Source organism: Benincasa hispida, chromosome 6 (assembly GCF_009727055.1).
Source record: "Benincasa hispida cultivar B227 chromosome 6, ASM972705v1, whole genome shotgun sequence".
NCBI classification, from domain to species: domain Eukaryota; kingdom Viridiplantae; phylum Streptophyta; class Magnoliopsida; order Cucurbitales; family Cucurbitaceae; genus Benincasa; species Benincasa hispida.
Genome location: NC_052354.1, coordinates 4,781,617 through 4,793,915, shown reverse-complemented (window position 1 = coordinate 4,793,915; position 12,299 = coordinate 4,781,617). Strand labels below are relative to the sequence as shown.

At 35.3% G+C, this 12,299-nt stretch overlaps 1 protein-coding gene across 1 annotated transcript; it reads right to left on the bottom strand.

Moving 5' to 3' along the window:
- Positions 1-551: 551 nt before the first annotated feature.
- Positions 552-9,295, bottom strand: LOC120079923 (protein RAE1). Its single transcript, XM_039034379.1, has 12 exons — positions 8,979-9,295; positions 8,499-8,550; positions 8,284-8,370; positions 7,983-8,060; positions 7,688-7,881; positions 6,731-6,872; positions 6,464-6,544; positions 6,153-6,281; positions 2,362-2,439; positions 1,591-1,662; positions 951-1,031; positions 552-860 (listed from the first exon to the last, which is right to left on the bottom strand). Exons 2-12 carry the CDS (start codon positions 8,538-8,540, stop codon positions 810-812), a joined length of 1,035 nt encoding a protein of 344 aa, XP_038890307.1. The 5' UTR covers positions 8,541-8,550; positions 8,979-9,295; the 3' UTR covers positions 552-809.
- Between the last annotated feature and the right edge of the window lie 3,004 nt (positions 9,296-12,299).

Sequence of the window (12,299 nt, the reverse complement as noted above, 5' to 3'; positions counted from 1 at the left end):
TAGATCAAACCCATTGATTTGATCCGATTCATCAATTTAGACCCCTTTTTTAAGACAAACATTATTTAAATATTCAAGATATTCTACACATTTTACTAGAAAAACAAACATGATTATCAAACAATGAAACACCTATTTCAACTACCCTGATTTCTAGAAAAACAAACCACCCAAAAATTCATAAACACTATTGTTTTCTTTATTTTATCATCTACCTTTTAAATGGTGTTTTAAAAAACTAAGTTAAAATTTGAAAACTAAACAAATAATTTTTAAAAATACTTAATTTATACGTGAAATAGTTTTAAAAAAATCAAGGGTAAAATAAATGGTAAAGAAAAAATAACATAATTTTCAAAAACCAAATTATTATCAAACCAATCTTTTCTGCGGCTGGAGGGATGAACAAGGCTACAAAGCATACTAAAGTAAACTCCGGTTCAAAACTAGGCTAGATTGCAGAATTATCATAATTCATAAAAATCATATCCAATCAGAATCAACCTCTTGGTCATCAAAATTCTAAAAGGTCTATTCTTCGAATTAAAATGGTTCCATCTCACCAAAAACATCACCATTAATGAACAACTTGGTACAAAAATACAAATCTCTTAGCAAAGGAAACGCAATTGTAGCTCTCTCAAGTATTTGAAAATTCACTATTTTCCAATCATACAAAAATAGTCTACGTTCTAAACTAAAAATATATTCAAGATTTTTGCAAGTGCCTATTTAGACCTATTAGTAATTTGACATTAAAGAACAAAGATACATGTAAAGGGGGGAATATGCAATCGATTCTACAGTGACTACTTTCTTCCGCCGCCCCCAACTCGAGGCTTGCCTTTAACCTCGACCTCCTACATCCAAAAAGGCAAAATTCTCATATTCCAACAACATTCTAAACAAGTACAGGGAAAAGAGAAACAATAATATTATGCACACCATACCTGCGGAAGGTGCAAGTAAATGTAAGTCTTTGCTGTTGCTGGGTTGTGATTTTCTGCCCCTTTACTCCAATCGTAGCACACCTACACAAATTCCACATGTTGAATTCAGCTCACTTACAACTTCTTCCTAACGTTCTTTAGAACATAAACAGAAGGATTCCCGCAGTTTGCTTACGGTACACCATATCATATGTATAACGGTAACTGTGACGGGCATGAAACACCAAGGTATTTGTACAGCTTGCACCCACTAGGGTCTAAAATATTTTCAATCAAGATGGTTGGGTTGAGGCGTGATAGGAATTTGCCAAAATGAAAGAGAGACATTGTAGTGGGAACAAAGAAAAAGATAATGAGGAAATTCAGGAGCCATCCCCTAAGCCCCACTTCCGAACTATTTGAAATGTTTATCTACTATTTCCAAACCCTCAACCCACGAAGTCTATTGGTAACAATTACTAAACCTAACATTGAATGACTAATATAACCTAATGTAATGCACGTTGCTAAACATGTTGAAAACAACGGTTTATGATAGGTGTTCGTGTAACCTTTTGAGGGGAAGGTGGTCAGCAAGCATCAGCAATTAAAAAAAATTATTATTATTATAAATAAATAAAGGAAGGAAAGTGAAACGTACTGAATATGCAAATATCGACCCATCCTGGTTGAAAGTGCTACAACTTATGGGCTGACTACACCGTGACATGGCCTGAAAGCAAAAAAAGATAACCATTCACTATTCATTCATTAAGATCAATCCTCAAAATATTATTAAGATGTAAACTTTTTTTGGACATGAATTTTCAAGATGTTGATAAGATCGGAGAAAAAGGTGGTATTATCTGGCACATTAAAGTCACACACTTACATAGAACAGTTTATGTGGGCGTGAGATATACAGTTTCTGGAGTTCGGTGCTGAGAGATAGGACAAATAATTTTCCTTTAACTTTTTTATTATAGAAGTAACTAATCGTAAAACTAAAACAAATTATATGCAGACACGTTCTTGCAATTTTTCTCTCTTTCCTTTTATCCCTCGTGTTAATATAGATCTTTAAGCATACAACACCGCCAATATATATATATATGAGTGTGTGCTGAACTGAAGGTATTGCACAGGTTCATTTAACTCAAGTACATCAATACATATTAAGTTCCCGTCAGTTTTTAGCTCAATTTAATGCTGTCATAAATTAACATACTGATCTCTGTTCATAAAGCTAATATAAAAGATTAAATTGAGCCACAAACTAAGGGGCAGTTTGTTTTGGAGCATTATCCCACCAAACAAGTTGTGTCAGAAAGTTGTTTCTAAACGTAGTTCCCATGCAACCACAAGCTATTTTGTAAATATGGAAAAAGAGTAAGGGTTATAAAGTTAAAAATCTAATAAAGATCTGAGGCACCTTCAGCCTCTGTTTGCTATCCTTGTCCCAGAAATTAAAAGCACCATCCGACCCTGCAGTCGCAAAAGTGTGATGCACCTGAAAGAAAGTGTGGTTCAATAAATAGCAAGATTAAAGAACCACTGATCAACATACAGCAAACAAAACTTAATTGCTAGGTGGTAATCACTTACATTCAGAAAAATAATTAATAACCACCCCAAGAGCACACCGATAAGAAAAACGTACTTGTCATTTTAAAAATAGTCAACAGGGGGGAGGGGGCGGAGTTATGGCAAGGTGGTAGAATGGAAAGGATCGAGTGTATTTCTTCAGAGGGGAAATGAAGTCTAAGGCCCCTAGCTATAGAAATAATAGGAGTATTAGTATGGTATTACTAAGGGGTATAAAGGTAATTCGATAAAAAGTTAGTTATTGATAACTGCTATAAATAGAAGGCGTGGGAGTGTTAGGAAAGTGTGAAGAATTTTATGTGAGGATTTCCTAATTGGGAATTTAGGAGAGGATTTCTCCGCCCTCTAGAATGTGTTGAGGTGTATTATAATTTCTTCATGATATTGCAATATAATTCTACCTGTTAATAGTCTTGTTTGTTCTTTGTATTCTTGAGTTTGTTCTTGTTAGGAGAGATCCTAACAAATTGGTATCAGAGCTGTTCTTCTTGGGTACTCTTTTTTATTTAGTTTCGCAATGGGGGAACAAGAACCGTGGACATGGGAACGGCTGCGTAAATGGACTGCTGATCATAAACGTGAGGCAGCAGAGAGAGGAGAAACTCCATGGACATGGGAGCAAATGCGGAAATGGATGGCAGATTGCAAGTGTGAAAGAATTGAAAGAGAAATCCAGGAGAAGTTTCAAGAAACCCAAAGAGGAGAAAAGAGAATGGTTCGATAAACAAGGGAAGAGAGGGTGGATGTTGTTGGAAGAGATATTTCAGAGCTTAAAGGCTTGGTGCAAGAAATGGCCAAGAATGTCAAGTAGTTATCAATGGTAGTCAATAGGTATCGGTGCTCAAGGGGTGAGATCAAGAGCTCAACCTCGATTGTGGATGTTTTGAAAGTCCAAGGGGAGATTGAAGAAATCGAGCGAGAAGGAGAAAAGAGAAGGTTGAACAACGTGAGGGTTAGATGTTTGCAAACCAATACGGAAGAAATACAGGGAGACATGAAAGCATTGCAACAAAGGCCCAAGGATTCTTTGCAAAGAGATAGAGAAAGAGAAGAGAGGAGATTAGTAGCTATGGAAGCAAAGAAAGAAGAATCGGCTAAGAAAAGATCAAAAAAACAAGAAATGCTTGTGGCAGGAGTTGAATCTGAAATTTCCAACGAGCTTCCAATGGAAAGCTTATTTGTGGAAGGATCTTCTGAAACGTTGAAAGGCAGTGATGAAGAAGGAATGGTGCTTGTTCCAGCAAGTTTTGTTGAGAGAAAATGGACACCAAAGATAAAAGAGATGCAGTTGATAGAAACAAAAGAAAAGAAGGAAGAGAAAAAGAATAAGGACTCGAAGATGGAGAAATCGAAGAAGAGAAACCTGATAATTCGTGTCTATCGTCGGTGGCAAGGGGTGAGATGGTCAGAGACAAGGACTCAATGGAAGTGGAAATGCCGATCACAGGAGGTAGAAGCATCGGAGAAAAGGGGTCAACCATTACTAATGAGAAGGCGACATGGCAATCGGAAGAAGAAACGAAGGAAGGAGCACCTAACGGCGAACACATGATCAAAAAAGCGAGGAGGAAAGCTGGCGAAAAATCAACGCCCGCGACCAATGGTGGGCGATTGAAGAAATTGTCGATGCTCAAAGATGCAGAGGATGGTTGGCCGAGATGGAGGGAGAAGAAGCCAATGGTTCATGGATTGGGATTGCGAAAAGACCGACAAGCAGAGTCGCTTTGGATCACAGTGGGAAAAGATGGAGGGGGAAAGTCGTGGCGGAAGAAAGGCATCAGGGCGAACATCGCCAGTCAGACAGAGAAAAAGATTTGCAATCGAGAAGACCATTTGCAGGAAAAGGAGGTGGAGATGTTGTGCGACGGAGGTGGACGAGCAGACACACGAATGGAGGTTGTGGGAATGCAGGTGGCAGCGAAGTCACAAGCATGTCCAGAAGTCTTCGCGAAGGTGGTGTCCAAATTTGCAGTAGGGAACGGGCTACCAAAGGAGAAGAAGGCGTGGGAAAAGGAAAATTTTCGAAGAGAGGGAAAAATTCTCTACCCACGTGAAGTGTCAGTTGGTGGGCCCAGTGGTTGGAAAAAAAATTGCAACAGTAATTGTAGACACGTGCCTGGAGAGAATAAAAATACCTTAGCCAGATTTTGTGTTCTTGGGCTGCATTATTGACTGAAGTCGAGAAAATTAATGGAAGCCCATTTATTTCTAGGGCTGGAAGGAAAACGTGGCTGGAGGTGGGTACATGGAAAGGACAAAGTGACAGCATGATTTTGGGCCTGATTATGGGCTGGAATTGCAAGAAGCTAGTTGCTATTTTTATGGAAGATGAGGTATGGGCTCAGAAGGGTTTGGACCAGCATATGGATCATGGGCCTAGCCCATTAAGGAAAATTTCTAAAAATTAAATACCAATATAAATGGCGTGGAAATTGGCCCAGGGATATACAACTTGTCAAATGGGATCACGTGCCTTGTGAGAAGAAAGACAATTATAGAAGTTTATGTGGTCATGGGCTGTTTAATGGGCTGAATGCAAGTGAAATCACTACAGTCCAAAGGATTTCCAAGGCTAAAGACAATTTCTTCCAAGGAGGCTGGGGCTGGTAGAGAGTTCAAATTTTTTATTGCATTAAAAAAAAGTGAGTAAGAACAAGCCCAATTTTGTGATTGTATTTTGTAAGCACACCTAGAGGAGAAGGTGTCTTCGAAGGGAGGAGTATTGTAAGACACCTAGCTATAGAAATAATAGGGGTATTAGTAGAATATTAGTATGGTATTAGTAAGGGGTACAAGAGTAATTCAATGGAAAATTAGTTCCTGAATATTGCTATAAATAGGAGTGAGAGTGTTAGGAAGGTATGAAGAATTTTATGTGAGGATTTCCTAATTGGGAATTTGGGAGAGGATTTCTCAACCCTGAGGTATATTGTAATTTCTTCATTATATTGCAATGTAATTTCTTCATTATATTGCAATGTAATTTCTTCATTATATTGCAATATAATTCTATCTTTCAATTCTCTTGTTCGGTTTTTGTATTCTTGAGTTTGTTCTTGTTAGGAGGGATCCTAACATGAAAAGAAAAGGTCAAGTAAACAGTTGGTTGGAACATGATTGCAAAGCTTTTGTGTACTGACAGTTGAGAGTTGGTAATTTAAAAAAGAACAACAATTATTTTCATAGGCCAAATGGTTTAGAGATTCCTTATAGGGCCAAATAACCAATGGCACAATGTGATGGTTAGAACTTAGAATCCATGGAAAAGAAGATTTTGGAAAGTATTACTAAAACTAAAAGATCAGGAGGCACGAGCCATCGATGGTGGATGATCATCACTGGATATGTTTGAGATAAGTGAAGGAAGCTTGTAATCTTTAGCAGCTAATTGATGCACTCATCTTGATTGGAGGTAGAAAAATCCAGGATTTGAACTCCACATACACACACACACACACAAATTTCATTCAATCCACTGATCACTAATTGGTAGGTAGGTTTCCTTTGATCTTGAAGGAGTTAGTTGATGTATTGTTGGGATTTTGTGTTAAGATTTTGGAGTTTCTTGGATCTCTATATGCTGCAAAAAATAAATAACGTAATACATTCTAAACTTACAGGATGGAAGTTCAAGGAATTGACAGAATAAATCTCAGACCCATCCCTGTGGCACTTGAAAGTGAAATTCTTATTTGCCATAGACTCATCAAGGTGATGGACACCAACCCTTCCCTCTATTGAACCAACCTGGAATGGTTAATGAAATCAGATCAAGCAATTTCACAATATGAGTAAAATTATTTGACTCCGTAAAGAAATAAGAACCTTGAAATAGTAGTAACTAAAGTATCATCAAGATAGAGTAAAAGAATTATACATGAAGGAAGGCAAACATTTAAACAAATTAATGCAAGGGATGGACATATTACCAAAAAACCTTGCTGATCAGGAAAGGCAGCTACACATCTTGTTTGATACTTCAAGGGTGAAACAATTCTCTTATATTCACTCTGTCACCACTTAACTGTATTAGACTTGAAATATGAAAGATAAAAGAAATTAACATTTAAAAGAAGTCAGAAAGACCCCATAAACAAATGTTAAAAACTGAAATTTACATAATATTATACACAACTTCAGCTATTACATTAGAGGCAGAGATAGAGAGAGATGATAGGAAAAATAGAAAACAATACCTGAGGAGTTTGCAAGTTAAATACTATGAGATTTCTATCCGCAGTACCAACTACCATTAGTGGATGTCTCACTGACATTGAATAACAGCGATCAGGAAGTTGTTGTGTATGTACTGGGTTTGGCTGCCTTGTATCCCAATACCTGAATTGATAGAAAACCATAAAAGAAGTTTCATCATAATAAGAACACATAGGTAATTCACCACTATCTATGATTACTCTTCCACATGGTAGACAAACAGAAGGCAAAGGGTGAACATGAAGACCAAAAAATGACAAATTGTCTGCCTCAGAAGGGCACATTTGATACTTTTCATCGTATTAACAAGTGACCGGAATGGTGCAAGTCCCAGAATATCAAAGCAAGTGCAAATGCTGAGAGAGAGAGAGAGAGTAGGGTGCTTCATGGATATGAACACGCTGGTTTCCAGCAACATCATCTTTCAAAATGAGATGAATCTGACTAATTAAAATGATCCAACATATGATTTCATGCTAAAACGAAATACAATCACACTCATAGTTATTCTTAGGATGAAACATATCACAATGAAACCATTTGAGGAAAAAATTAAGGAGCAATACTACACATCAACCCATACCATCAAGTAAAAATTAAGGAACAACCATTTGAGGAAAAACTCACACTCAAACTACATCAACTCATACCATCAAGTGAGTATACCATAAAAAAGCAGAGGTCAAAGCCACATATCTGGCTTACACGTGCCTTGACATGAACAAACACGTGCCCACATAAATGAATGAAACAAAGATCAAAACAGGCAAGTGAGACAAATTGTGTGAAACTGACTCGGAATGTTTTTTGATGTTCCACAATAACGAACTGAGCTTTAATCGTGAAACTGTGCTACTTGTATTGAAGAGAATATATGAATGTCACAAAATGTTCAAATTACTTAAAGATAAATTAAGAATAAACAAATTAGCGTTTACTTTAATGTCTTGTCCCAACTTCCAGAGACCAATAGGCTCATCTCGGGGATCCATGCAACTTCTTTGACGGGTGCTTCATGCATGGCTACAGTCATGGCTTGACCACCGGCCAATAGGGGCCACATTTTAACTTGTTTGTCGCAGCCTCCAGAAAATACAGTCGTTCCATCGTCCTTCCATGCAGAGCATAGAACCTAAGCCAAAAAGTAATATGCAAAATAACTTAGCCACGTTTGGATCTTACAGCAACAAAATTCTAATTAAACTAGAACATCAAAACGAAATTGTTATATACCGGTTGATCGTGGGATATAGAAGCCTTAGGCGTACTGGCAACATTACCTGCATTTTGCATTATCTCCCAACAACGAACCTGCAGAAGCCATTAAATATGAAATTATGGAATTCATAGACCTCGAATGCTATATATCAGTTTGACATTCTCTTAGCTAATTCGCACAACATCCAAAGGACCAATTGAAAATAGCAGTCAAAACTTCCTAACTTTCATAAAAGTAACCCCTAATCTGAATAGGAATAAAAATAATGATTAAATAAGCAAGTAAGAGCACAAAAAAGAGGGAAAAGAAAAGGACCTGATTATCCCATGAAGTCGCAACCAAGTGATTGGCCTTTGGACTAAAACTAAGGCTCGACACAGAATCACTGGGAGGCTGAGCAACCTAAAAACAGACATTTAGAAAGAAACATGTAAGTTTAAACCACGCAAAACTAAGCATTGAACTGATTTACAAATTAAGTGGAAATCCAAAATCTACAACCCACAAAGCACACATCAATAACAGCTTACCTCAAAGGATTTATTAGGATTGGGGTTCGCAAATGCAGACATTCGAAGCTATCTGCAAGTATCACAACGTGCAACAACAAGTGACTTGCATGAAGCATGAGTATATTGATATTGTTCTAAACGGCATTTAACAGAAGAGAGATATTTGGAGAGACTGGACTTTGACTGCGTAATTACTACATGTATTATAACTTTAGTTTCAGCATTTAGTACCCACCTACATGTTGTAAATTTATTCTTAAAAACCTTAAAGAATGACCGAAACTTTTTAAAATTAATTCTAAAAGACCTTAAAGAATTGCCCAAACTTTTTATTCAAAGTCGCCTTTCGACCTCAAATGGACTGTTTGAACATAACAAACTTTTCTCAAGGCAGCCCCTTAAGCTAAACAAGCTGAAACTGTGCAAAGAAATTTCCAAAAAAAAAATTAATCAAACTGGGTAAGGATTAAAGGTGATTGTTAACCATAAAAATCTCACCAAAGAGACTCAATTCCTAGCTGTAGAATGTTCCAAATTGCTCAACCCGAACGAAGTGGGTAAATCGATTCAAGGTCCACCAGGTCGTGGGTAACGTAAGTGAACGCTCAAACAGAAGGAAACCGGCACTGTCAAACGAAAGAGAACCAGTAGACAGCAGGCCGGCGAATCTGAGAACCGACGAACAGCAGGCCGTCGACCGTCGTGCGGCGAATGTAAACTGAGAGAGAAAGTGGCTCGGAGAGAGAGGGAGAGGGTTTTATAAAGGCGAAAATGCTACGGATAGTACAAAATATAGCGTCCAAATGAATTTGATGTAGCTCCTCATCAATGATCGAAAATTGAGATATTGGGTATTAAATATTCACAGCGGTGTGAAATGGAGAAAATATAATATAGTAATAAAATAAAATAACTAAAATTATAAAAAATTAATAATATGAAAACATAGTGGAAATTTGAGGTGGATTTGTGATCAATGTGTGTGATTTTAATATCTGCCAAATACCACTATTTATAGGCAAAGTGACAAGTAGGATGTGGTCTTATATGAACACCAAACATGAATAACTGCAAAGCGCGTGGACAACATGAATATTGATACATGACTTTTCGGGCACTAAGTAATGGGTATCTATTTATTTGTATAATATTTATAATACTCCTATATATAAATATATGAAATATGCCTCGTTAAAACTTTACTAGGAAATGTTCAATTGGAAAAAACCTCAGTGAAGGAAAAATAGTACATATTTCACATAATATATACTCCACTATATACTCCTAAAAAAATACAATATATTTACCCCCGTGAAAACATCACTTAAGATATTTGAGTCGCTGCATTCCAATGTTGTGCATCGATTTTTCAAAAGTTGCGGTTAGTAATGCCTTTGTAAATAAGTCTGCCAAATCATCCTTCGAATAAATTTCTTATACAGTGATGTGGTCATTTTCTTTGAGATCGTGAGTGTAGAAAAGCTTCGGTGAAATATGTTTTGTTCGTCTCCTTTAATATATCCTCTTTTGATTTGGGTTATGCAAGTTGTGTTGTCTTCATATAATATTGTTTGAAGATCTTTATTAAAAGACAAGTCACATGTTTCACAGATGTACTGAGTCATTGATCTTAGCCATACACATTCTCGACTAGCCTCATGAATTGCAATAATTCAGTATGATTTGAGGAAGTGGTCGTTATGGTGATTGCCATGATATAGCAGTTCCTCCACATGTGAACAGATAATCTCTTTGAGATCTAACTTTGTATGGATCAGATAAATATTCATAATCTGCATGATCAACTAGGTCAAATTTTGATATATTTAAATAAAACAAACCTATATCGGTTGTTTCTCGAAGATAACGGTGTATACGCTTAATTCCGCTCCAATGTCTTTTTGTAGGAGAAGAACTATATAGCTAATCAATTTACTGAAAATGCAATATATAGAATTCTATTATTAGCAAGATACATAAGTGCACCAATTGCACTACAATATGCTACTTAAAGACTAAGAAATTATTCATTATTGCCTCGAGGTCAAAATATATCTTTCTCTATATCCAATGAATGGACTTCCACTATAATATTTGATGAATGTGTGTTGTTCATATAAAATCTTTTCAAAAATTTTCCTGTATAAGTTGACTGATGAATAAATATTTCATCTGCTAAATACTTAATTTGTAAACCAAGGCAAGATTTTGTTTTTTCGAGATCTTTCATCTCAAATTCTTTCTTAAGACATTCTATTGCATTTAAAAGCTCTTCAAGAGTTCCAATTATATTCAAGTCATCAATATATACAGTTATAATAGTGAATCCTGATTGTGATTTCTTTATAAAAATACACAGACATATTGGATTATTTTGATATCCTTCTTTATCCACTCAAGTGATTGTAGCATATATGTCCTAATTGTTTCAATTCACATAGTGATCTTTGTAACTTTATTGAATACAATTCATGAGAATTTGATGTCTATGTTTCAGGTATCTTAAATCCTCATGGGATTATCATATGCATATCATTATCAAGAGATTCATATAAATATGTTGTGACTATATCCATAAGATGCATATCCAGACTTTCATACACAGTCAGACCAATTAAATATTTCATGTAATTGCATCCACCACTAGAGAATATGTCTCTTCGTAATCAATACCATGTCTTTGTGAAAAACTTTATGCAACTAGTCTTGCTTTGTATCTTGTGACCTCATTATTTTCATTTATTTTCTCACAAATACCCATTTGTATCTCATAGGTTTGACACTTTTTAGTGTTCGAACTACTAGTCCAAAAACTTATCACTTTGAAAGTGAGTTTAATTTGTCTCGATTGCTTCTTTCCACTGAAGCCGATATTTTCTATGTCGACATTCTTTAATAGATTTTGGTTTAGGATCCTCATTTTCATATATAATATCAAGAGCAATATTATACGCAAAAATGTTGCCAATAACTACAGTAGTTCGATTTCATCTTTTTCCTGTCATGACATAGTTTATTGAAATCTCATTATTATCTTTAGATATTTCACCTTCCTCACTAATCATGTCGAATATTTCTTCATGAATATTTACATCATCAACCAAGTAGTTTTTACTATTAATTATTTTTTGTTTTCGAGGATTTTTATCTTTGAAACCCACTGGTCTAGTAGCTCAATGGATTCAAGTTGAGAATCAATTTTTAGGTTAATTTGAACATTTCAAATTAATAAGAAGGAATTTGATTATATATAATATAATTAAATTAATTCAATTATAGTTGATATAATTGACATAATGTATTTGATACATTATTGCATAATTGGAGGAACTAATATTTGAATATGATTCAAATATAATTTCTATGAATTAGATTCATAGTTATTAAATTTAATATAAATATGATTTATATTAATTGCCATAAAATAAAGCAAAAGAACTATGGTTTATATATTGTATATGATGCAATATTAAAACTATAGGTTATAAATATAATATGATAAGTTAGTTATCATATTTATTTATATTTATTAATTATTTGATAATTAAAAATATTTTTTTTTAAATAACCACCCTTAGTGGGTGATTATACGGTTTTATGGAAATTTTTAGGATAAAATGAAATTTGATTTCAAAATATCAGATGACAAGACGGTTCAGATTATTAACTATCGAGTGACTATACGATAGCATTGAGTTTACTAGACGGTAGCTTTCTCATCTAAACGATCGAGTATCAATTCTATACGATAGACTTCATCTTTTACATGACACGGTCATCGTTTACTCGATCGTCTCCTCCTCCACTTTAAATCTTCCC

What these genes read in the sequence shown, in the direction of transcription:
- LOC120079923 (XM_039034379.1), bottom strand. Translation starts at nt 8,540, where the DNA reads ATGTCTGCATTTGCGAACCCCAATCCTAATAAATCCTTTGAG. An exon ending in CTGATCAGCAAGGTTTTTTG is followed by an intron (nt 6,282 to 6,463) that starts GTAATATGTCCA and finishes TAACCATTCCAG; the next exon opens with GTTGGTTCAATAGAGGGAAG. An exon ending in ATAGCAAACAGAGGCTGAAG is followed by an intron (nt 1,663 to 2,361) that starts GTGCCTCAGATC and finishes TTTTGCTTTCAG; the next exon opens with GCCATGTCACGGTGTAGTCA.